This window comes from Spea bombifrons, chromosome 9, assembly GCF_027358695.1.
Source record: "Spea bombifrons isolate aSpeBom1 chromosome 9, aSpeBom1.2.pri, whole genome shotgun sequence".
In the NCBI taxonomy this organism is placed as follows: Eukaryota; Metazoa; Chordata; class Amphibia; order Anura; family Pelobatidae; genus Spea; species Spea bombifrons.
In genome coordinates this window covers 19,712,016-19,739,523 of record NC_071095.1, presented here as the reverse complement: position 1 = coordinate 19,739,523, position 27,508 = coordinate 19,712,016, and the positions used below count along the sequence as shown (strand labels likewise).

General features: G+C 44.0%; 1 protein-coding gene and 1 pseudogene across 1 annotated transcript; one reads left to right on the top strand and one right to left on the bottom strand.

Moving 5' to 3' along the window:
- Window positions 1-428: 428 nt before the first annotated feature.
- LOC128504318 (uncharacterized) lies at window positions 429-11,455 on the top strand. The gene is made up of 3 exons (XM_053474351.1): window positions 429-1,195; window positions 6,351-7,292; window positions 11,241-11,455. The coding sequence occupies exons 2-3, from the start codon at window positions 6,371-6,373 to the stop codon at window positions 11,453-11,455; spliced, it is 1,137 nt and encodes a 378-aa protein (XP_053330326.1). The 5' UTR covers window positions 429-1,195; window positions 6,351-6,370.
- Window positions 11,456-13,707: 2,252 nt separating this feature from the next.
- Window positions 13,708-27,176, bottom strand: LOC128504316 (CKLF-like MARVEL transmembrane domain-containing protein 4; annotated as a pseudogene).
- Between the last annotated feature and the right edge of the window lie 332 nt (window positions 27,177-27,508).

Here is a 27,508-nt window from a genome sequence, read left to right as displayed (position 1 = left end):
CACCATTTAACAGTATTAACCCCTCGTATGCCACAAACTCCAAACAGACCATCATCGGGCAATAAGGGAGCAGCAAGCAAACCCATTCTATTCCTCCAAGGGCCCCGCAGAATACGAGGGCCACATCTGTATAAACAGCTCAGCAACAGCCACCCCGGAGCCGCAGCCGGTGGGTTTTATTTCCTCGTCTGACGATGGAAACCCGACACGGTCGGCAGATTTCTAGATGGCAGCAAAACAGGCAAATTACAGCTTCTGCCCCTGTAAAATATTCTAATACATTTTCTAACCTCAATTAAGAAATGGACCATATATAATTATTAGTATAAGCAATAGTCAAAGATATGTAATTATTGTTCATAAATAAATGATAATTAAGATATATTAATATGTTTCAAGGTTTCCTTGACCTTAAATATAGAATGAAGGATTTGCTGAACATGCAGTCTATAGATAGGATAGTAGCTAGCTAATGCATGGTATAGTTGTAACTCTAAAAGGGCATTACAATATACGTACAGCGACCACCTAAAATAGGGTTTGGGCGTGTAAGACCTAAGTGAACATGTTTGAACACCTAATTAGGTGAAGACCAATAGACTGACATCATTTTCAAATGGTATATAAGCTTGGTGTAAGAGAGGCATGGAGGAGAGGTAGAGGAGAGATGTACTTGCCATCCACAGACTCTTCTTGTCCCAACACTCCCTCCCTCCATCCTCAGGAATGCATAGGACAGATGCCATCAACTAAATTCCTTTCCAAGGTTTTGTAAGACTTGTTTCGTATTATTTTTGTTATCTTCTTTTTATATTCTTCTTCTATTTTTGTTCGTATTAAATGTTTTACCTTTGTTTGCATCTAAGTGACTCTGCCTATTTTTGACGCACATACATTTATATGTGATCCAATTATTTGAAGTTTGTATTGGCCCTATATATTTTCTTACATATCTGGCGTGCCAGCCCTGCGTATTTTTTTCCTGACCTTTGCCCTCCAGCTTGCTCAGGGGGAAGGGCAGATATATCTGTACACTTTTTGCAAACTGTCGGGAGAGAATTAAGAAAAGAACCTAAGGATACAGACTTTCAGATTTTATTGGAACCAAAAGTGCTAAAAGACGCTATTGACGGCAGACGCAAGAAAGCCATACAGCGTGATACAACAGCCACTCAAGGAGAGTTCACTAAACAGGGTAAGTCATGGATTTTATAAAAACATATGCTTACAAAAGTAAAATAACTTTTCAATTTGATAATTGTCCTACTAATGCACAGTTATGGGCTAGTATGTACAAACAATGTGAGCTAGAGAATATGAAGATAGATAAGAAATTGTTATGTATTGATAAACTTAAGAAGAAACTGCAAAATGTCCTAAGCATGTTTAAAACGTTTAATGACTTGATTGTGGAGGATTTACAACCTAGACAAAGTATTTGCATGATTAACAAAGTTGTACCAGAATCTAACCCTGATGACAGTACTGACGACTTTAACAGCTGTCCCGACTGTTTTGTTTTAGCTCAGCAATTAGAGAACTTGGAGAGGGCTAGGGACAGACAAGCTCAGTTACTGTCTGAACTATGTTTAGAAAATAAGAAGGTGTCAGTTATCACAAGACAAGGTAGTAAGAAGGGCGTATCTTTTGTCCCTGAAATAGCTGGTACCTCAACAATAGATTCTGATGAGGAACTTGACGTAGGAGGAGTTGAGAGACAAAAGCTCAGAGACAGTGCAACAAAATTGACTTTAAAAATTAATGATCAATTAATGAAAATTGCCAAAGATATTCCTAAATATGACGATAAGATGGATGCATTCCATAATATTGATGTATTTGAAACAAATACAGACAAATTCCAATTAAGTAATAAACAAAGAAACGCCATTTTTAAGCAATGGATACCTTCACATATGTCCAAAAGGTTACAGGACACACCTACAGAGGATGCATTAGGTCAATTAGTGCATGCAAATGACATGGATAGATTGAAACAATTAATTCTGTTTACAACTGGTGACTCATCTCCATCTCTTGACTTAATCGAATCTCTAAAAGTAAATCTTCAAGATGATCCCTTTGCATTTTTGTTGAAATTTGAGAAAGCCTATAGAATGGTAATGGGAGTTGATGATGGAGATGAACCACAGGCAATGATTATAGCATTTGTAAGGAAATTTAAATATCTAGATCCTGTATCAGTTCAGCTTGCCTCTGAAAAACCTAGTTTGCAAGAAGCAGCCATATTCATTGATCGTATTAGAAGAGCAATGAAAATGTCAACTGTAAAGGTAAAAGTATCTACAGTACAGGAACTAATTGACAAACGGCGAGAATTAACTCAGAATGACTGTCACAAGCCACAAACTAATCCTACTAATTTTGAACAATTTGATAATACTAACCGAAAGATATTCAGACCAAATGTTAGTTGTTATCATTGTGGTCAAAGAGGACATTTGAAGTGGCAGTGTAAACAATTTCTTCAAAATAGAAAATTTGTCCCTAGAACACAAAATTTTGGGAAAGAAAATGGGCTGATGCCAACAGCCCCACCTACTGGTGAACAATTTAAGTCAACGTCCCCATACACTCCACTAATAAGACAGGTGCAAGAGCTCACAACAAATAGTACTGCTACTAATGTAACAGGAAAGAATGTCAGGAGGGGTCTGACACCCTCTCAGTGACTAGATAAGAATCAATCACTCTGTAAGTTGACCTATGTAGCTCCAGTGTCAACTGACAACTGCGGCAGACCATATGTCAAGGGAAAATTACAGGGAAAAGAGATTACATTCCTAATTGATACAGGAGCTCAATTAAGTGTGACTAATCAAGCTTTACCTATAACATCTAACTCACCTGTTTGCACGATTGTAGGTTTTAGTGGTAAAGGTAATACTTCAGCAACTTTGGTTACTGGTGTTTTGTTTGAGATTCCTGGCTATTTGTGTACTGAAATTGATATCTGGCATTGTCCTAGCTCAGAAAATATCTTAGGGGCTGATGTAATGAGAGAACGAGGCTGGGTCATTGACTTAGGGAATCAAGTGATTTGGAGAAGTAATAACCTTAAAGGGCCTGTAGTAATTGATCCAAGTGACTACAGTGTAGTGGCCGTCATCAATTTAATTGAGGAGGTATCCCCAAATCATGTTTGGCCACAAATGGATTGTAATGACTTGACTCTTGTAGAAATTGTGCAGAAACATCCCTCGTTATGGGCTCAATCTAAGAATGAGGTAGGGACAATGAAAGATGTTGTTGTTAAAGTGGAAGGAACAGATCCCATAGCTCAGAAACAGTACCGATTGCCTCCAGATTCAATTGAGCCTTTGTCCAAAATTATTGAAGAACTACTTCAACAAGGCGTCATACGCAAATCAAATTCGGTGACAAATTATCCGTTATGGGCAGTTAAGAAACCAGATAATTCTTATAGAATGCTTCTAGATCTGCGTATGTTTAATAAATGTACCCCAAATGTGGCGCCAATTGTAGCAGATACCCCCGACATCATGTCTCGATTGAATGCTAAGGCAAAGTTTTTCTCGGTACTGGATATCAGTAATGGTTTTTTCAGTATTCAGATAGAGAGGAGTTGTCAATACAAATTTGCTTTTACTTTTCTGAATGAGCAATATGTATTTTGCAGATTACCACAAGGGGCGCACATGTCACCTAGTCTGTTTCATCAGGCATTGGCAAAAGTGTTATCAAAATTCTCAAGGCAAGATTGTATTCTACAGTATGTTGATGATATCTTGTTGGCAACAGAGAGTAGAGAGGAACACCTCACCTTGCTAGCAGAATTGTTTAATCTGTTGTACGAGTCAGGATTGAAATTAAATCCAAGGAAGGTCCAATTACTGAAACAAGAGGTTCAGTACTTGGGAGTTTTGATAAGTCCAGGCCAGAGACGTCCTTTGCAGGAAAGAGTAGCAACAGTAGCAGCTTTGCCTGTACCTACAACTTTCAAAGCTTTAAGACAATTCCTGGGACTTGTAAATTTTTCTAGAGACTTCATAGAGGGCTTTGCTGAAAAAGCTAAACCCTTATATGACTTACTAAAAAGTACTGATGATGACAATTTGTTTGGTCCATGGGGAGATGAGCAGCAGAAAGCGTTTGAACAACTTAAACTTGATTTACAGAGAGCACCAGCTTTGACAACTGTGTATCCATCTAAGCCTTTTGCTTTACAAGTTCATACCTCGGAGACGGCTGTCTCAGCAGTTTTACTGCAGCTACAGGGAAAGGAATGGAGAATAGTTGGCTATTTTTCCAAACTCCTTTCACCTGTGGAAAAAGGGTTTGAAACGTGTGCAAGACATCTGGTGGGTGTACACTTTGCAGTCAAGGCGACTGAACATATTGTTGGGTTTAACAAACTAATTTTGCAGACCCCTCACTCCACTTTGAAATTGCTTTTTGAAAAAAGTATCCCAGGAGTGTCACATCAAAGATTTGCACATTGGTTGTTGTCTTTATCTCCAAAACAGATTGAAGTGGATCATAAAGCTAAATATGTGCTCCCTCAACTAATGCAATATGAGGGTGAATCACATGAGTGTGTTGAGACATTTCAGGGGGATTTTCCATCTCTTTTTAGAAAAGAAGTAGAGGAAACTGATGAACCAGTATTTGTAGATGGTTCTAGATTTTGTTTGAAAGGACAATATTATACCGGATATGCCATTTGGTTTCCAAAGAAAGGTCGAGCTATTCAGCATAGACTACCAGGACATTTTTCTGCACAGAGAGCAGAAATTGAAGCTGTTAAAACAGTGTTGGAAATTAATGAGAAAGAAAATAATGATCCTTTGGTAATCTATAGCGATAGTTCATATGTCGTACGTTCACTAACAGACTACTTACCTGTGTGGAAAAAACGAGGTTTTGTGGATTCATCTAACAAAATCTTAAGTCATGTTGATACATTGCAGACTATCTTTGAGCTTGCTTCTAAAAATCCTAACCGATATGCTATTGTCAAAGTACCTGGCCATAGCAGAGGAACTAGTGATTTAGCTTTGGGAAATGAGAAAGCAGATTCTCTAGCCAAGGAAGCAGCTTTGATAGGAGAGATAGTGATGGAACTAGAACCGTTGGAAGTACTACCAGTAAAGAGTAAGGAAGCAAATTTACCTTCATTTAGTGATGAACAGATGAAAGATCCGTTCATTGTGGAATGTAAGAATAAAATAACACCTCCTTTTGTTTGTGAAAATGGAGTGATTTGTTATGAAATGCAAGGTAATTTACTTCCAGTTGTGCCTAAACACTTGCAGACGGAATTCACCCGCTATAATCATGAAAGTTTAGGTCATGTGGGTCAGCAAAAGTTGCTGGAAATTCTCAAAGAGAAGTTTTATTGGGACAAAATGGAGGACTCTGTACAAAATGTTGTTCAGTCATGTCTCATTTGTGCTCAAGTAAACCCCAGGCCTAAAGGACAAAAGCCTCCGCTTCTAAGAATTGCACCTGCAGACGGTCCGTGGTCTACATTGCAGATTGACTACGTAGGTCCCCTACCTTCAGGTAAACAAGGTCTCAGGTACGCATTGGTTGTGGTAGATGTATTTTCTAAGTGGGTAGAACTGTTGCCTGTCAGGAAAGATGATGCTTTGTCTACGGCAAAAGCATTAGTGAATCATGTTTTTTGTACTTGGGGAATCCCAAGGATGATTTCATCTGACAGGGGGAGCCATTTTACTGGCAAAGTCATGCAGGCTGTTTGCGCAATCCTGGGGGTACGTCAACAATTCCATGTTCCATACCATCCTCAGTCCGCAGGTATTGTAGAAAGAATGAACAGAACGATTAAGTCTAGAATTGCAAAAATGTTACTCGATAAAGGAAATACTTGGGTTGATGCAGTACCTCTGGTATTGATGAGTATTAGGGGAACAAGTTCTTCAACTACCCAGTATACACCTTTTGAATTAATGACAGGAAGGAAAATGCCATTGATCTTTCCTCATGAACCGTTTTTGTCTACTCCACAGAAAGATGCCATTGCAAGAACTAAGTGGTTACAGATACTTCAGGAGAATTTAAAAACAATTCTTCCTCACGCAGCGTCTAGAATGCAGCGTATGGTACCGCCTCACTCTTCTAAATTTGTGAAAGGAGCATCAGTAATGATTAAGACTTTTAGGAAGGCGGGACCTTGGGAAAGTAATTGGGAAGGACCGTTTGAAATAATCGACACGATGGGTCAAGTTATGATCCTTGTTCAAAGAACAGAAAAGACTGTGAAAAATACCCGTAGGCAGCAGAAGCTGTGGGTACATGTTGACCAGTGTAAATTGTATGTTTCTAACTAAATTCTGTTCTTGCAGGAACACAGTTCTGCAAGAAAATGGAGGAACAAAACTGTTTACTATTGGACAAAGAACCTCCAAAGAAACGGCAATATAAGAAGCATGACATCAAGATAGCGTGCTACATATTACTTCCATGGTTGTTGGTGCTGAGTTTTTTGGTTGCTGTGTTGTTTGAACTATACCAGAAGCCAATTGGAATGGATGATCCAACAAAGGATTTACCACAGGAGACATTGTTATCACATAAAATAAGAGAAGTTCAGGTGGATCGACTCCTGACATCAGACATTGATACATCAAGAGACATTGTTGGACAAATTAGATTCGGTTATGGCTCCAGAGATCAACCTTGTTTGACTATATTTTTTGAGCATACCTCAGAAATCACGGTTCATGCGAAAGTAGGACCAAAAGCCAAATTCACACAGTCACAGGGGAATTATACCCATAATAATAAGACAGGTGTTTGGGAATGTCATCCTACTGAGTCCATGTGGTGGTCTATAACAATTAAGGGAGAAGAACATGCACAATGGACAGGTGATGTTACCAATGAGATGTTAACATCAGGGAAAATGGGAAGATCTAAGACAGAGATTTGGTATAAGACTCAGTCTTATGGGAAAATCTTAGATCCTTCACTGCTTTCTATATCAGCAGGGGATGATGATTGGACTAGGGTTTGGAACTTTCAGGTGGAAAGAGAGACAGCTTTGGTCAAAGTATCTTTTGTGTTTACGGTAACTAATTCTATAGCACCTGAAGTTAGAGTAAATCCCCGTAGTGTGAAAGTCCAAGAGGAATTGGAACCTATAGAACTACAATGTGGGACAAGGTTACCATTACCTCAGGAAGCATCACTCGTTTGGTCAAAAGGGAAAACATCTTTAGGAAGTTTTACGAATAATCCAACTCGTATACTTCATAAGGGTCAAATGGGGGATGTGCATTGGAATGGTATGCATTTTATGCTTAGATTAGATAGTCCAACTCGTAAAGACTCTGGGATATATGAATGTTGTGTATTACTGAAAGGAGATTACAAACACTGCGACAGAGCAAATGTCAGTGTTTGGTCCCCTGAAGATAATTTGTGTACTGGTACTAGACTCAAACCATCCAATCCTTTTCAGGTTAATTATTTTCAATCTAAACCATTATTGAGGAATGGATCGTTTGTAACCCTAGTTTGGACTTTTAACATGACTGATTGGAGAATATCCACTTGGTTTCCTCAATGTTTGTCACACCTTACTAATATGGAAAAAGGTCTTGCCCAATGGTTTGAACAAAATCCATTGAGAATGACAAGAAGTAGACGAGGTGTTATTGAGGGAATCTTGGGGGGTGTTGGTTCGGTAGGAAGCTTACTGAATACTATGGATATAAATACTCTTAAATCCGATTTGGGATCCGTAAGTTATGTAGGAAGTCAGGGAGCAAAAGTACAAAAAGGGTTAAATCAGTTATTGGAACAAATGGTTCTAAGTTCTGCTACTGTGATTGGGTCGTCTGTATCTCACTTACAGGATGCCACTTTAGACTTAATAGAGAGTCAAGAGGAGAATCAAGTGTCAAGGGCATGCCTGGAAATACAGATAGAATATTCCACTAATCTAAAGATGATTGCACAGGCTTTACAGAGTGGTATTACACCTTTGGGTTTGTTGAAAAGCTTACCTGATAAATATAGTTTTGGTCTGGGTCATATTGATTTGTGGATTAATAAATGGATGGGTTGTGATCAGGATTTTTGTATTGGGACATCTTTAATCCCAGTGGCAGGAGTTGAACAAGTAATGGTACCAGTAACAGTTTTAGGAATTCCGGTCAGTGACACACAATTGATTCATTATAATTTAAGATATACAGATTTTGTATTTGATGGGGAAAATCTGGAACAATTAGATGTTTCAGCTTGTCTTCATTTTGTTTCCAAAGTAATATGTCTTCCAGGGCAAGAAAAAGTTGTCTATCATTCTTGTTTTCACAATCATTCATCATGTGAGGCCAGGATTGAAAGTGTTACATCTATGTATGAATTAATGACTCAAGTAAAGATAGGAAAAGTTTGTTTTCAGGTAATGAAGAAAGAGTCATTGGTCAGAGCATTCTTTTCAAATTGTATGCATAATGAAACTCTTCACAGAGGATTATATTGCATAGAAGGAGAATTGAAAAAGTTGGAGATAGATGGGAAAAAGTTTAATGTCTCCACTATGGGCATAGAGCGTTTAAAAACACTACCTCTGCAATTTAATCTCACACAGATAGACCATTTTCCTTGGAAAACATGGACTGAGGAAATAAAGAAAGATAAGGGATTATTGGCCATATTAAAACAACAATTGAGAGATGCAGAAATTGTTTTCCAACATAAACAAGGTGAATTAGAACAAATTCAACATCAATGGAATGATATGTCTGGAGTTAGTTGGTGGTCAAATTTTAAAAAATCAGTAAATATGTGGTCACAATCTTCGGTAAAATCCGCAGCTGGGAATATATTGTTGAATCCAATTGTTATTATAGCTATACTTGTTTTATTATGTATTATTTATCAAAGTTTTCTTATGTGTAGAATAAGTAAGATATATAAACATGTTAAGTATGAAGTAGATAAGGGAGATGGAATATTAAGGGAATTGATAAAAAGGGCACAATCCTCTCATTCCATAACAAATGTAGAGAAAAGGGTGTCTCATGCTAATGATTATCATATGGTCCCAGGTAAAGTGTGATGTGATTGTAGTATAAATGTGATACGAATGTGATACGAATGGTGAGTAAATGTGAATATTTGAAAAGATATGATAAGGATATTATCCTATCATCAGGGGGAATTGTAAAATATTCTAATACATTTTCTAACCTCAATTAAGAAATGGACCATATATAATTATTAGTATAAGCAATAGTCAAAGATATGTAATTATTGTTCATAAATAAATGATAATTAAGATATATTAATATGTTTCAAGGTTTCCTTGACCTTAAATATAGAATGAAGGATTTGCTGAACATGCAGTCTATAGATAGGATAGTAGCTAGCTAATGCATGGTATAGTTGTAACTCTAAAAGGGCATTACAATATACGTACAGCGACCACCTAAAATAGGGTTTGGGCGTGTAAGACCTAAGTGAACATGTTTGAACACCTAATTAGGTGAAGACCAATAGACTGACATCATTTTCAAATGGTATATAAGCTTGGTGTAAGAGAGGCATGGAGGAGAGGTAGAGGAGAGATGTACTTGCCATCCACAGACTCTTCTTGTCCCAACACTCCCTCCCTCCATCCTCAGGAATGCATAGGACAGATGCCATCAACTAAATTCCTTTCCAAGGTTTTGTAAGACTTGTTTCGTATTATTTTTGTTATCTTCTTTTTATATTCTTCTTCTATTTTTGTTCGTATTAAATGTTTTACCTTTGTTTGCATCTAAGTGACTCTGCCTATTTTTGACGCACATACATTTATATGTGATCCAATTATTTGAAGTTTGTATTGGCCCTATATATTTTCTTACAGCCCCTTCATTAACCCTCAGCGGGGAGAGCAGTCATTGTTTCAGCCAGAAATGCGATCTCCGTTACATAACATAACACCTATATATATATATATATACACCCCCGTTATATCACATTACATAACATAACGCGCATTTACTCCCACATTGCATAACGCCCACATACACCCCCATTATCACATTACATAACGCGCATATACACCCCCGTTACATCACATTCCATAACACGCATAAACACCCATATACACCCCCGTTATAGTCACACTACATAACTCGCATATACACCCACGTTATATCACATTACATAACGCGCATTTACCCCCACATACACCCCCGTTATCACATTACATAACGCGCATTATACACCCACATTATATTACATTCCATAACACACATAAACACCCATATACACCCCTGTTATATCACATTACATAACGCGCATTTACTCCCACATTGCATCACATTACATAACGCGCATATACACCCCCGTTATATCCCATTCCATAACGCGCATTATACACCCCCGTAATATCACATTCCATAACGCGCATTATACACCCCCGTTACATCACATTCCATAACAAGCATAAACGCCCATATACACCCCTGTTATATCACACTACATTACATAACGCGCATTTACTCCCACAATGCATAACATAATGCCCACATACACCCCAGTTATCACATTATATAACATGCATAAACGCCCATATACACCCCCGTTATATCACATTACACAACGCGGATAAACACCCAGGTTAAGTGACATTTAATAACATAAAACCCATATACACCCACGTTATATCACATTACATAACAAACAGAAACTAAGGTTGGAATACAGGGTACCACCAAGTCCTTCAATAAATCCAAAACAAAGAAGCAGGAATCCGCACTCAAATGGTAAGGCGAGTTTATTTCACTCGGGCTGTGTGCAATAAACTCACCTTACCATTTAAGTACCGATTCCTGCTTCTTTATTTTGGAATTACATTACACGACGCGCATATACACACACACACACACACACACACACACACACACTATATAGCTTTATATATCTAGAGAGAGCGAGCGAATATACATATATTATATAAATATTGAGAGAATATACACGCAGTATGGGACATGTTGGTCACTAAAAGGTATCAGACGTCGAGCCTCTCCAGCTCCTGACAGCAAAGACGTTTTCTATTTACTTATTCCTTCCCGTTTCAAAACAGAAGCGACGACTTAGAATCTGAACCACATTTTATGGACTGAATATCTGGCCCAAAAATCTGTAAAATGTAATTAAGATGCCAAAAGTTGCAGTTTCTGGTTTTAAATTACATTTTGTAAATATAAGCAAAACGGTTTTGATATTCGAAGCGTCTGCGGGAGGAGAGAATCTGAAGAAACGTTATTCTCTAGAATGCGAAGTGAATGTCCCTTTCACTGAAAATGCAACAAACCGCCCAAATCCGCAATGCAAGAGCGCCACAAACCCCGCAGCACATCGCATAGCAGCGTCACAAAATGCAAGCAAGCACCTAATGTTTGTCTTCTGTGGTGAAGCTGTCGGCGCCAGCGTTTGGGTCACATGACACATTTCTGCTGGGAAGATATTTTGTCTGGGTAGCTCCAGGGGGTTCAACGACATGGGGTCTGCAGAGTAGGAATTGGGAAAATGCCCTGGGGGGTAATCTGTTGAAATTCTGCCCCCGGTCCTTTTGTGTACAGATGCAGGAATATGCATTTTCATGAGGAGCACCAATATAATAAATAATAAATATAACAAGAGACGCAGCAAGCAGATAAAATGTGAATCAGGAGCTCGGAGCCGTATGTAAAGCAGTTAGCCGGACAGGAACAGCTCGAGATTTTTGGGGTTCCGACCCAACAAATATTCTCTCCAGCCCCATCTTTAGTCGTAATAAATGCCACATCCTCAGATCGCATTATTCTTTGTATTCATTTCTATTAGATGTAAAATAGAGAGGAACGCGTCTCTTACCTGTTCAGGTCTCTTCTGTCGAGGGGCACCAAGCAGTTGCCGGAGTTGAGCAGGAAGCCGTCGGCAGTCGGACCGAAGCCAGCGCCAAGTCACTGTACAGCCTCGAAAAGTTCCCTTTCCTCTCTACTCATGAGGCTGCAGGATAATGTTTTGCGCACTCCAGCTTCACACGCAGGCAGCAAAGTGAGCGACGAGCCCCTGAATCAGGCAGCGGCTCCCTTCTCGGGGCATTTTCTGCCGCCGTTCATACATTACGGCTCGTAATAAATGTTGGGTTACAGAGCTGCACAGAATAGGAGACATCAGTGATTACGTGAACCAAACGGCACGTTACAGTAAAAGCCGAGAGCAGAGAGATTTATTGAACTCACCGCGGGGTCCCGGTTGACGTGCGGCACCTTGGCGCGGAGGCCGAACATCACGAGCAGAACTCCGGTCACCACGAACTCCGAGAAATAGAGTCCCCCGCGGGGGAAGCGCTCCATGATGCTCTCGATACAGACGGAGGAGAGAAGAGCCGGGAGCTGCAGACAGGAGACAGCGGAGATCAGACTGGCATGTACTAGAAACAGGGGGGTCCAACTCCAGGCCCCGGGGGCCACAACCAGGCCAGGCTTTCTTGATCTCCAGGACGGGCACTGGCAGCTCAATGCAGTTGTTCTGAATTTATTACATCATGTGTGTATTCAGCGAGATCAAAATCCTGGTCTAGATGTGGCCCTCGGGGAAATCCCGTGACTCGTTCTACTTGTTTAACACATCGGGTGCCAGAGGTGAGTACCGTGTGTAAACACGCTACATGTATGTAAAATGTTCTGCAGCAGCACACGTCACACCCTCAAACCCGCATTTACTTTACCATTTAAAGCATTTTGTTAAACTTCTGCTGCTTCTGTAGGGATTAACCCATTAACCCCTAATAGCAGGTCGCCTTGTCTTGGTAACACCAGCGTTTTTTTGTGCTGCTGAGAGGACATTATGATTGTTACAGCTTTAGGGGCTGTTGTCCTCCGGGGCTTTAATCCCACAAGAAACGTAGAATTCTTTGTTAAAATAGCGAGTTCTGCGACATCCAGACATTAGAATCAAATCACGGAAACGCGGCACGAATCCGGTGCACATATTTAGTCCGTGTCCTCGGTGCTGAAATGGTTAATTGATGACAACCCTACACTAGAGGGAACCGGAAAATATAACTTCCGAACCGCTGATCCCAGACATACTAACAAACGGTAAACCAGGACGGATCCGAACCGCATTACACACGGGTACATCTGCAAATGGCGTGTATACGATCCCGTGCAATCAACGGACAGACAGCCAGAAACCCAGACGGAGCAACTGCACCCCGACGGCAACCAAGTCACCCAGACGGAGCACAAGAACATCAACTGCCCCCCGACGGCCACCAAGTCACCCAGACGGACCACGAGAACAACAACAACTGCCCCCAGAAGCGCTCTATTGGGGATCTCAGAATAAAAGCACTGACGGGGAACTATAAAAAAAAAAAAAACACACAAACCACAAAACCATGTGAAATAAAGACGATTAACCATTTCAGCACCAAGGACACGGACTAAACATGCGCACCGGATTTGTGGCGTGTTACCGGAGCTTCATATGACGTTTCCGTGATTTGATTCTAATGTCAGGATTCTCCGCATGTAACAGACTTCACTGTCTGCCTAAAGATATAGACGAGATTTTTAAGAATGCCGTTCTCTCTCCCCCTCCCCCCTAATCTCAGACCCCCTAAACCGCTGTGACCCGCACCTTACCCGTCTATCATTTCCCTTAACCCCCGCACTGCCGCCCGCGTCTCACCCACACGCTCCGTGGTCAGCGCTGCTTCTGATTTGATAAAGGAGGTTGATTCTCGGGAACGTTCGGCCAATAAAAGGAGATTATTCTGAACTCACTATTTTCTTTTTGCGCAGCTGGAGTAACGCGGCTCTCGGGCTACAAGCAGAATGTTAGTGGCTACGAGATTTAACCATAATCCAGACACTCCGGTTCACCAACCCAGCCCGCAGCAACAAAAGGGTTAAGAGTACAGTTTGGGTTTGATTGGGAAAGGTTAGTAAAGAGATTCTCTTACCGCTGCTGCGATTGCCGACCCAGACTTGTGGTTGATGGAGGCCAAAGTTACCGCGGCAATGAAGAAAAACAGGGCGCTGACCCCGAATTCACCAAATCCTACGAGAAAAGAAGAAGACACGTGAGATTCTGGCGCATGTCTGCTTCATGACACTCCTTTCCATCCCCGCTCCTGTAATATAAAGTATAATATATATATATAAATGTACAATATACATTTTCATGGCATAACTGCCAAAGGCCATGCTGTGCGTAAAAGAGCTGGCAGTCTGCTGGAGACACTCCTCGGCTGTCCTCCAGCCCTTCGATTCACGATGTGACCCAAAGACCAGCGCGATAATCTGCGGCCCGAGACGCTGGAAAAAAGATTCTAACAAGTCTCTGGTTTCTTAAAGCGATGCGGTATCCGCAGGATAAATAGTAGATGGACTGGACTCTAAACTAAGCCCTCACCTCTAGAACAACCCCGGTTAGTAACAAAATACCCCAAAACAAGGAAATTAGATGTAAAAATATTAGAAAGAAGGGAGGGAAGAAGCGTCACCAGCAACCAGCAGGGAAAAGAAGCTGTCGGTAGGAACCGACCTGCATCCCCCGGTGACCCGATAGATAAATATACAAACCATCGAAGGGTTGGGAGCCAGAAACTTCTTCCACGGACACTGCAACGCGCACACGACGCGGGGTAATAGGAGTAATTACCCCGGGCAGCAGATTTACTGGAAATGAGGCAGAATCTGCACAAGTTGAGTGACCCGGATGGCGGAGACTTCCCCGCGGCTCAAAATGCCAGGCTGGTAATCCAATTGGCGATAGAGCGTTCGGAAATTCCAGAGACAGCCGCAGAGACTTCCGGAAGGACCGGGCTCGCTCTACATAAACGAAGACACCTTTTCAAACCCAGGGAATGCAGCGCAATCTCTCCCGTCGCCTGAGGAGATGGAAAGAATGTCGGTCAACCAACGTCCGGATTCTTGGGGAAAGCTGAAAGGACTTTGGGCGACAACCCAGGACGTAACGAAAGCCCCGCTTTATCCGCGAATAATCACAGAAAGGGTTCCTAATGGACAGTCTGACGCTCACTCAGGCATCTGGCGGAGGCGAGGGATTCCAGAAATGCTGACTTCAGGGACAGAAGATGGAGACAACGATTAAAGAGGAACAGGAGACTGTAAAGCACCAGATTAAGGTCCCAAGGAACCGTCTTGGAAATAGGACGAGGTCTAATCCAGACTAGAGCTTTAGAAAATACATCTGACTGCGGACAGGGAGACCGGTTCATATCTCAAAAAGTGCCGATGGCTGAAATACGGACCTTAATGGTAGAAGCTTAAATCAAGTTAGGAAGACATGGAGTAGCGGACAAACCTTTAGAGCTGCACCAAGAATGGAACCTCTTCCAGATTGTAACCTCAGAGAGCCGACGTGCTTGCGGTTTAAAAGAAGGGTCTCTGTAACTGAAGCGGAAATCCCTTCAGCCCAAAAAGCTTCAACATCCAAAACCTGCTGAAGAAGATGCAGAGATCTGGAACGGGCGGAGATGAAGACCACATACAGATCCTGTTTGGCAGTCAGGAGCTATGAGGATAACTGAAGCTGATCTTGTTTGATATTTTGCAGAACCCTGGGGAGCCGGAAATCCCAGGTCTGGGGAAAGACAATGAGGTAGTCGAGGCTTCTGTCCCAACAATGCAATTGTCTAGGTAGGGAATGACAAATCCCCTCATGCGGCCACTACCACAGCCAAAAACTTTGTGAAAACCTTGGGGGCTGATGTGAGGCCAAATGGGTGAGCCTGAAACTAGAAATAAGTCTCTGCCTCCCAAGGGAATCGCTATACCAAGAACCTTTTGATGAGACAAGAGGATAGGAACAAGATAAGCATCTTTAAGGTCTATGGAGACCAAGAAGTCGTTGATGCATAAAGTGTCCAGAACAGATTTTATAGTCTCCATCCTGAATCTGAAAAAATGGAGCTCTAATATAAGACTGAAACGGCTGTTGGGACCAGGAAAACCGGAGAGTAGATTCCAAAATTATTTTCTAGCTCAGGGATGGTACAATAATAGCCGGAAAGTCTTGGAACGGATTGATAGAGCACAGAAGAAAGGCACGTCTGGTCTGATCTTGGGGAAGGAGGCATCAGAAGCCAGTCTGGTCTGATACTAACAGGTAGCCTTCTGAAGAACCCCGGCCTTCCTCCTACTGGAATACAGGTGGCGTCCCACCCTTATGCCGAACCCTTAGGATCCTGGGGCTGTTTGGGAAAGGAATCCGTACAATCTTTTTTTGCCAAGGGAATGGCCTCTGTGTCCCCGCTCCCTGTGAGTCTTTGGGTGGCTGGAGCCATATCCCTGGTGCTGACCAGGAAGGTGCGGACGGAAAAGCTGAAATCTTTTCACCACTGTGAATACCTCAAAGAAAATCACCTGTAGTTCTTTCTAACTGGGATTCAAGATCTTCCCCAAACATGGATCTGCCCCTGAAAGGGATATTAAGTAGCCTATTCAACCATACAGCTCTTCTGACAGCAACAGAAAGCAGAAGCGCTGGCCGACATACTCATGGATTTGATAGAAGGATCACACAAGAAGTCCACGGCGAATTTGACGGCAGCGATACTCTTGATAATTTCTTCTTTAGAAGTCTTAGCAACGATGTTCTCCTCCGTCTGTGATGGCCAAGACCTGACAGCTCTGCCCACCGAAGCAGAGGAGATTCCCGTTTTGGAAGCTGAGGTGGAGGCTTCTCGATAACCGCTTCTGCCGTCTCCTCCATCTGATCAGAAAAACGAGAACCATCTTCTAGCGGCAAGGGGGTCTTATTCTGAAACTTCCATGACTGCCGGATCCACTTCAGGTGCATCACAAACCTGATTAAAGCCATCCAGGAGCCCGGTACGTCTGGACAGGTTCATCTGCCTTTCAGGTTGACCTCACTCACTAAGGGGGGGGGGGGGTCACACTTTGGAGCAACATCTTCATAAACATGCATAGTGCAGGAAAAACCAAAGAGCTTTCCCCTCTGATGCATCACCCAGCTCCGTGAATCCCTTTCCCCGCAGGATCCGTGTCAGCCAGACAGTAATACTACTAACACTAATACCAATACTACTAATACCACCAACACTACTACTAATACCACCAACACCACTAATACCACCAACCACTAACACTACTAATACCACCAACACTACTAATACCACCAACGCTAACAATACTAATGCCACTAACACCACCAACACTAATACCACAAACACCAACAATACTAATACCACCAACACTAACAATACTAATACCACAAACACCACCAACACTAATACCAACACTGGCTTTAAATTGGGTTTGTGATGCACCTGAAGCGGATCCAGCAGTCATGAAAGCTTCAAAATAAGACCCCCTTGCCGCTAGAAGATGTTCTCGTTTTTCTGATCAGATGGAGGAGACGGCAGAAGCGGTTATCGAGAAGACTCCACCTCGGCTTTCAAAACGGGAATCTCCTCTGCTTTGGTGGGCAGAGCTGTCAGGTCTTGGCCGTCACAGACTGAGGAGAACATCGTTGCTAAGACTTCTAAAGAAGAAATTATCAAGAGTATCGCTGCCGTCCGCCACTAATAATACCCACAAACAATACCAATACCACCAACACTAACACTACTAACACCACCAACTACTAATACTGACAGATTTAAGTAGCAGACGTTCTGTATAAGGCGCAGAAGTGGAGCAATTGGCAGGGATGGGGATACGGCTCCTGAATCTAAGATGAGACCAAACGACTGCTTAAGGTCAGAGTCTTTACAGCAGGAAAAACAGCAACTGAGAGGGTGGTAGATAAATTGAACTGCCCCCCAGAAGAAATGGTAGCGGCAAAGAGAGAGAGAGAGAGAGAATGTAATACACTTCTGCTGGGAGGCTGCTCCACTAATCTACCACCCGACTTCTCAGCAGAGGTTATACAGCGAGGGGACGGGGATACGGCCCCTGAATCTGATTGATTAATGTCGGAGCAGTTATGCAGGAATAACGGGCGACTAGCCGGGGGCCGAACGACTCAGATGTGTCATTAAATTCTGTTTGTGTGACGAGCGGCTCCGTGAGTTTCCCGGCAGATCAGCCCCATCCCGACGTCGCCCGTTATTCCCTCTGTAAAGACTCCCACATTAACCAGTCGTTGGCCTCGTCTTAGATTCGGGGCCCCGTATCCCCATCCCCTGCATGTTTAAGTTACTGTTCAGTCATTTGCCGTTTTGGGCACCTAATCGGGCGAGAAAACTCACCTCAGCCTTCTGCTTAACGCTCTCCTCTCCCTCTTCTATTACCGCCCCGCGCATGAACAGAGGGGACGGCGACTAACCACCCGCCGGTGACGGATGAGCTACAGAAGAGATCCTCACCCGGCCGGTTAATCCGCGGAATAAATCGTCTTATGATAAAAGCTTCCAGTTTGGGGTAAATGCCTTCTAATTACCCCCCCCCCCCGGCCCCTGCCGGCCCCATAAACCCCGTGTTTGGGACGGTATGAAGGGGAGTTTATGGCGTTGGAAGCAACGCCTTGGGACACGACGGCCCTTAATGTACAGTAACTGGTTAACCCCTTACACACCAGCGGCGTAATGTATTTACCCCACGAGGGCTGCAGTCATACTGACCAGTCCCATGCTTAATGCACAGATATGATTTATACAGGTTTAGGGGCTTTCTGTACATGGGGGTGTATTTGCGAGCACAGGAGCTTACGCTTGAATCCCCCGATGCCTTCAGAATACAGAGCGATATGAGGGGTTAGCAGACGCCAGGTTTAGTGAATACAGCCCACCAGTAAGGTTTTGGATGTTTCTTTACGTTCCGATGTATTATGAAGCGCTCGCCCCTGTGAGCGGGCCCTGCACAATGTATAGTAAAATCAGCAGCAACGCTCAAGCGATCTGTCCGCAGAAGCTGTGGGTTATTTGACACAACAGAGGTTTACAGTAAAGCTGAGCCCCCAATCCCATCACTCGCAGCACTATGAACGTTATTTTGTGGCAGAAGAGTAGATTTTAGTAAATGACAATAGGAGGAAAGGATTTGGGGATTGTGGGATTTCTGTATAAGGAGCGATTCTGGTGCAGAATGTAGAAGTGGAGCAATTGGCAGGAACGGTGTATTGGTTGCTATGGTGATTGCTCCACTTTTACCACCAGAAGCGCTACTTATCCATAATGCTCTGGAAATGGAGCGGAGGAAGCATCGGACAGATTTCTACCCCCGGGGTCTTTAAGCAATGGCGGCTGTCATTGGGGGGCATTTCTATTGGTGGGGGGTGAGAAATAAATAATGTAGAAGCAGCAGATTTGCGTGCAGGGAAGGAACGGGCGTTCTGTATAAGGAGCGATTCTGGCGCAGAATGAAGTGGAGTAATTGGCAGGAACGGTGAATTGGTTGCTATGGGGATTACTCCTCTTTTACCACCAGAATTATCACTTATACAGAACGCTGACGGCCTCATGTAACACGGAGCGTACGGGGAGGAATTATGAAATCACCTGTAAACCGGTCGTCCGCTTCACACTCCCTCCGCTGGGACCCCCGGGGTAAATAACCCCATTATTGGGTACCGCAGACTGCTTTTTACTTGGGGGGATTCTTTATCGTTCTCCATCTTACTGGAATTTCTCTTGTTTTAGGAAGTCTCCCCTCAACTCCGCCTGGACACACAGGAACCCCGCGTTATAATTCCTCCCCAGCCGGTATCCGCTGCGTGTGACACCGCGCCAGAGACAGACAGCACGGTAAAGCTTCCCGGTAACGTATCCCGAGGGCGTGTGCATGTACCGTGTTACACCATTTAACAGTATTAACCCCTCGTATGCCACAAACTCCAAACAGACCATCATCGGGCAATAAGGGAGCAGCAAGCAAACCCATTCTATTCCTCCAAGGGCCCCGCAGAATACGAGTTTCACATCTGTATAAACAGCTCAGCAAAAGCCACCCCGGAGCCGCAGCCGGCGGGTTTTATTTCCTCGCCTGACGATGGAAACCCGACACGGTCGGCAGATTTCTAGATGGCAGCAAAACAGGCAAATTACAGCTTCTGCCCCTTCATTAACCCCGTAGCTGCTGATGCAAACAGCAAAGCATCGGCTCAGCGGGAAGAGCAGTCATTGTTTCAGCCAGAAATGCGATCTCCGTTACATAACATAACACCCATATATATATATATATATATATATACACCCCTGTTATATCACATTACATAACACACATATATATATATACAGCCCCGTTATATCAGATTACATAACGCGCATATACAACCCGTAATATCACATTACATAACGTGCATACAACCCCCGTTATATCATATTACATAATGCCCATATACAACCACGTTATATCACATTGCATAACATGCATGTACACCCATGTAATATAAAACGCGCAAATACACCCACGTAATGTCACACTACCCAACGCGCATGTACACCCACGTTCTATCACACTACATTACAAAAACGCGCATATACAGCCACGTTATATCACACTACATAACGCCCACATACACCTACGTTATAACACCCATATACACCCACGAAATATCACATTACATAAAGCGCATATACACCCACGTTATATCATATTACATAACATGCATATACACCCACGTTATAACACCCATATACACCCACGTAATATCGCATTACACAACACGCATATACAACCACGTTATATCACACTACACAACGCCAATATACACCCACGTAATATCACACTGCATTATGCCCATATACACCCATGTAATATCACATTACATAACAAACAGAAACTAAGGTTGAAATACAGCACTCAGTTGTGAGATGGCGCACGAGCCAGGATACCACCCAGTCCTTCAATAAATCCAAAAAATAAAGAAGCAGGAATCCGCACACAAATGGTAAGGCGAGTTTATTTCATTAAGGCCGTGTGCAATAAACTCACCTTACCATTTAAGTACAGATTCCTGCTTCTTTATTTTGGAATTATATTACACGACGCACATATACACCCACACTACATGATGCGTATATACACCCACACTACATGACGCGCATATACACCCACGTAAAATAACCTTACATAACGCGCATATTTCCGTATATTTTGTGTACAGATGCAGGAATATGCATTTTCACGAGGAGCACTAATATAATACTAATAATAATAATAAATACAACAAGAGACGCAGCAAGCAGATAAAATGTGAATCAGGAGCTCGGAGCCGTATGTAAAGCAGGTAGCCGGACAGGAACGGCTCGAGATTTTTGGGGTTCCGACCCAACAAATATTCTCTCCAGCCCCATCTTTAGTCGTAATAAATGCCACATCCTCAGATCGCATTATTCTTTGTATTCATTTCTATTAGATGTAAAATAGAGAGGAACGCGTCTCTTACCTGTTCAGGTCTCTACTGTCGAGGGGCACCAAGCAGTCGCCGGAGTTGAGCAGGAAGCCGTCGGCAGTCGGACCGAAGCCAGCGCCAAGTCACTGTACAGCCTCGAAAAGTTCCCTTTCTTCTCTACTCACGAAGCTGCAGGATAATGTTTTGCGCACTCCAGCTTCACACGCAGTCGGCAAAGTGAGCGACGAGCCCCTGAATCAGGCAGCGGCTCCCTTCTCGGGGCATTTTCTGCCGCCGTTCATACATTACGGCTCGTGATAAATGTTGGGTTACAGAGCTGCACAGAATAGGAGACATTAATGATTACGTGAACCAAACGGCACGTTACAGTAAAAGCCGAGTGCAGAGAGATTTATTGAACTCACCACGGGGTCCCAGTTGACGTGCGGCACCTTGACGCGCAGGCTGAACATCACCAGCAGAACTCCGGTCACCACGAACTCCGAGAAATAGAGTCCCCCGCGGGGGAAGCGCTCCATGATGCTCTCGATACAGACGGAGGAGAGAAGAGCCGGGAGCTGCAGACAGGAGACAGCGGAGATCAGACGGGCATTTACTAGAAAGAGGGGGTCCAACTCCAGGCCCCGGGGGCCACAACCAGGCCAGGCTTTCTGGATATCCAGGACGGGCACTAGCAGCTCAATGCAGTTGTTCGGAACATATTACATCATGTGTGTGTTCAGCGACATCAAAATCCTGGTCTATTTGTGGCCCTCGGGGGCTGGAGTTAGACACCCCTGGATATAAACGATATGCATTAGATATAACGTGTGGCAGATAACTGTAGACGGCGTCCGTCCCGTAATCCGCTCAGCAAACAACCGCTTACGGGGCGGACGGCGGCTGCAGTTATCTTCCGGCTCGAGTCCAATATTCTAGGATTTATTCGTTTTTAGTGGTTTTCGGATTCTAGTTTTTGGAAACATTTCTTTCCGACGGACCCGACGATCCAAGCCGAGGAAGTTGGGTTTAGGAGTTCAGGTCCTGCGATTCTTCGAGGGGTTAAATACGACTGCTGCCCCCCCCCCCGGGGTTTAATAAACTGGGGCAGCAGATAAGGTTCTTCTACAGACAGACGAAGAGACAGAAGTGACGTTTAACATTAAACTAAATCCCAGACCCGTTAGGAAGCTGCTACCTAAACTGCGCTCAAGGCTCCCGTGGGGCTGCCGGCACCGTCCGGAAGGGCCAGGACTAGAATAAAGCGACACCAAGGAGATCGGCTTCTCTGTGTACCTGCCGACGTTCCTCCAAGCGTCCGTAAAGTCTTGAGTACTTACCGCGTATCGCCCTGTACGCCTGCCGAGCGGAAACGGCCCTGCATGAAAGGGTTAAAGGCTTTTAAACGGCATTTACCTTCTAAATGGGGCGAAGACGCGGCCTTCTGTGTGTCTGTCCGCCGAGACACTAACGGGCCGAGCGATTCTGGAAATACGCCGCTTCAAGAAAATATTCCGTAATTAACGAGGAAATCCCCAGAAAAAGCGCAGAGACGAGAAATCATTCTTTCCGTTTTCTGCAGAACGGGGTAAATTCTCACATTTCATTAAATCGCATTAAACGAGATTCCCAACAGCTCCACGACTCGGATTCTACGGAGTCTCCAGGCGGCCGTTTGATCAGACTCCTTATACAGCCTGCGCTGAACGATAGAACGGCTCGGTCTTAATAACCCCGCCGGGGACAGACGCATGAAAGTCCATTGAGGGACAGACTTCATTGGATAACAAGATCTGTGACATCGCCGGGAGCCGCAGTCGCGCATCATCCACACCCTCCCAGCACCCAGACGCCCGGCGGGTCACAGCCCCCAAACCCTCCCAGCACCCAGACGCCCGGCGGGTCACAGCCCCCAAACCCTCCCAGCACCCAGACACCCGGCGGGTCACAGCCCCCAAACCCTCCCAGCACCCAGACACCCAGCGGGTCACAGCCCCGGCCCAGGATACAAAGAAATATCGAGACGCAGACACAGATGGAAGCTTCTCAGCCTCTCGCGCTAATAGCCCACGCTGACTCTCCTTAATGCACAGATATGATTTATACAGGTTTAGGGGCTTCCTGCGGGTCCTCATTTCATTCTGTACATGAGGGTGTATTTGCGAGCACAGGAGCTTACACTTCAATCCCCCCGATGCCTTCAGAATACAGAGTGACATCAGAGGTTAGCAGACGCCAGGTTTAGTGAATACAGCCCACCAGTAAGGTTTTGGACGTTTCTTTACGTTCCGATGTATTATGAAGCGCTCGCCCCTGTGAGCGGGCCCTGCACAATGTATAGTAAAATCAGCAGCAACGCTCAAGCGATCTGTCCGCAGAAGCCGTGGGTTATTTTACACAGCAGAGGTTTACAGGAAAGGGTCATCAATCTGACACCCTATGCTTTTACTGCGGGTGCCACATACACCCACGTTATATCACGCTACATAACACGCATATACACCCACGTTATATCACACTACATAACACGCATATACACCCACGTTATATCACACTACAGAACGCGCATATACACCCACGTTATATCACGCTACATAACACGCATATACACCCACGTTATATCACATTACATAACGCGAATATACACCCACATTATATCACACTACATAACGCCCATATATATACACCCCCGTTATATCACACTACATAACACGCATATACACCCCCTTTATATCCCATTGCATAAACGCGCATATACACCCCCGTTATATCACGCTACATAACGCGCATATACACCCACATTATATCACATTACATAACGCGAATATACACCCACATTATATCACACTACATAACGCCCATATATATACACCCCCGTTATATCACACTACATAACACGCATATACACCCCCGTTATATCACACTACATAACGCGCATATACACCCACGTTATATCACACTACATAACACGCATATACACCCACGTTATATCACACTACATAACGCCCATATACACCCACGTTATATCACACTACGTAACACGCATATACACCCACGTTATATCATACTACATAACACGCATATACACCCACGTTATATCCCACTACATAACACGCATATACACCCACGTTATATCACGCTACATAACACACTACATAACACGCATATACACCCACGTTATATCACACTACATAACACGCATATACACCCACGTTATATCACGCTACATAACACGCATATACACCCACGTTATATCACACTACAGAACGCGCATATACACCCACGTTATATCCCATTGCATAAACGCGCATATACACCCACGTTATATCACACTACATAACGCGCATATACATCCACATTATATCACACTACAGAACGCCCATATATATACACCCCCGTTATATCACACTACATAACACGCATATACACCCCCGTTATATCACACTACATAACGCGCATATACACCCACGTTATATCACACTACAGAACGCGCATATACACCCCCTTTATATCCCATTGCATAAACGCGCATATACACCCACGTTATATCACGCTACACAACGCGCATATACACCCACATTACATCGCATAAAACGCCCACATACACCCACGTTATCTAACATTACATAACGCCCATATACACCGTTATATCCCATTGCATAAACGCACATATACACCCACGTTATATCACACTACATAACGCGCATATACACTCACATAATATCACACTGCATAACGCCCATATACACCCCCGTTATATCCCATTGCATAAACGCCCATATACACCCACGTGATCACATTACATAACACGCATATACACTCACATAATCACATTACATAACACTCATATACACCCATGTTATATCACACTACATAACACGCATAAACGCCCATATACACCCACGTTACATAACGCCCATATACACTAACAGTCCAGGCAGACGCTGCTAAACTAAACTATGCATTATGCAGGGCCTGCGGGGCTCTCTCTGCAGGAGAAGCTCGCTGGAGTCGGCCCTTCATAATCCAGAGTAATATCAGTAAATCAGTGAAAATCTTCCAACCCCAGCATAATGCATACACTGCCCTGTCATATGTATAAATAATAGCCTTTGTCTAAACTGAGAGGCTCAGAAGTAATGCAAGAAGTTCTACTTTACTGAGTGGGTGGTAGATAAGTGGAACAGCCTCCCAGCAGAAGTGCATTACATTCTCTCTCTCTATTAGCCGCTACCACTTCTGCTGGGTGGCAGTTCCACTTATCTACCACCCACTCAGTAAAGTAGAACTTCTTGCATTACTTCTGAGCCTCTCATTTTAGACAAAGGCTATTATTTATACATATGACAGTGTATGTGGGTATGTGTATTTCTTCCTCGTCTATGAGAGCCGTCTGCTCGATATTCCTTCTGTAAGCACTCGGTCGTTGGTCTCGTCTTATATTCAGGAGCCGTATCCCCGTCCCCTGCATGTTTACATCCCCTCACTGTATAACCTCTACCACTTCTGCTGGGAGGCTGTTCCACTTATTTACATTCCCTCACAGTGTAACCTCAACTTAGAAATAGGGTAGTAGATAAGTGGAACAGCCTCCCAGCAGAAGTGGTAGAGGTTATAGAGTGAGGGGATGCAAACATGCAGGGGACGTGGATACGGCTCCTGAATAGAAGACGAGACCAACGACCGAGTGCTTACAGAAGGAATATCGAGTGGACGGCTCTCATAGACTAGAAAGAAACATGGAACCCCTGACAATGCATATTTTATAGCGGTTTGTAATAACGAGATAAACGCATAGTTTAGAAGAGAAGGAAGCCGGGCATCGGCTGTAAGGAGCCTCCGAATGCATATTCCGGGGTTAACCTCGAGCCGGCGGGATCTTCCCAAATCCAAAAGCCCCTCTGTCGCTTCTAATGCACTCCTACAGGGGCATTTAATCTCCACGGGGTCTCCACTGCGTAACCCCGGGGGCAGCAGTAATTAAATACCCCCATCTCCTATATTATGCACTAAACGGCAGAGGTAAAGAGATGAGGCCCCTGCACCTGTATGACAAACACTCCTCATTCTATAAAGGGAAAAGATACTGGGTCTCTCACAGTTTGAACAGGGTTTGATTTCTCTACTCACAGCGGGCAATGTGTATAAAGAATAACTCCGGTGCAGCGGCAGAAGTGGAGCAATCCCCATAGCAACCAATGGAACGTTCCTGCCGATTGATCCGCTTTAACCGTTTGCGCCGGAATCCTTCTTTATGCACAATGGCCGCTGTTTGATAGAAAAAAAATCCCTATTAAAAAAATGGAGAAAAACCCAAAACTGATCGTTTAAGAAATGTCTTTAATCAGAGTTAACCCTTTGTTACCAGGCTCCGTGGGCTGCTGTATGATCCCAGCGGGTAACTCGGCACTTTTGGGGTTAATTTCCTCGTTATTGTCTCCCGAGCGGCACCTGAGCGGTTCGGCTTCCAGGGCCGTATTTAAGGGGCTACAGAAGCCAACACCGGCCTTTAGGCGGTCAGTAGAGCGCGTGGACCCGGAGCGCACGGAGGCCTCCCGAGGAGAGATCCCGACCGGCAGATAGAGCGGCTTCACACAGGTAACCCGAGCGGCACCGACTCTCCGCCCGGATCATCAGCTCGATATATACCGGATCACATCCATGCTTACGGGTTATCGCTTTTCTCTTACAGGGGCCGCCGACGGCGCAGATACCGGCGCGGGAGATCCCGGGAGCCAGGTAAGATAACGCTTATATCTGTATGAAGGGATGTATAGAATATAATATAATATATACACACAGAATATATACAGCACACTCACCCGATGCATAAACGCCAAACCAGACATTGCGTTTCATTACACAGGTTCCCGGCCAGCATCCAGGGCGAATCGGAACCAAAACCGCTTCAAACTCGGGTAAGTTCTGTGGAACCAGGTTAAAAATCCCACACGGCGTCTGCGCTGCTCATAAATACCGAGGAAAGTAACGGGTGGAGCACGCAGGTCAATTAATCCACCGCCCGGCAGGGTGGGGTCCACCGGATCAATTAAACAATTACCCCAGGGTGGGTCCACCAGACACCTGCGCCGTAATTCGGGTCCCAGGCAGGGTTAAATTGAAACTCCCCGGGAAAAAGAACTCGCTTTTTACACGCTTTTTTGCCTTAAAAATAAGTTGG

Bases quoted from the DNA above. Each gene is read 5' to 3' on its own strand.
- LOC128504318 (XM_053474351.1), top strand. From the start codon at position 6,371: ATGGAGGAACAAAACTGTTTACTATTGGACAAAGAACCTCCAAAGAAA. The intron at 7,293-11,240 runs GTATGCATTTTA...TGATATTCGAAG, and splicing joins GGGGGATGTGCATTGGAATG to CGTCTGCGGGAGGAGAGAAT.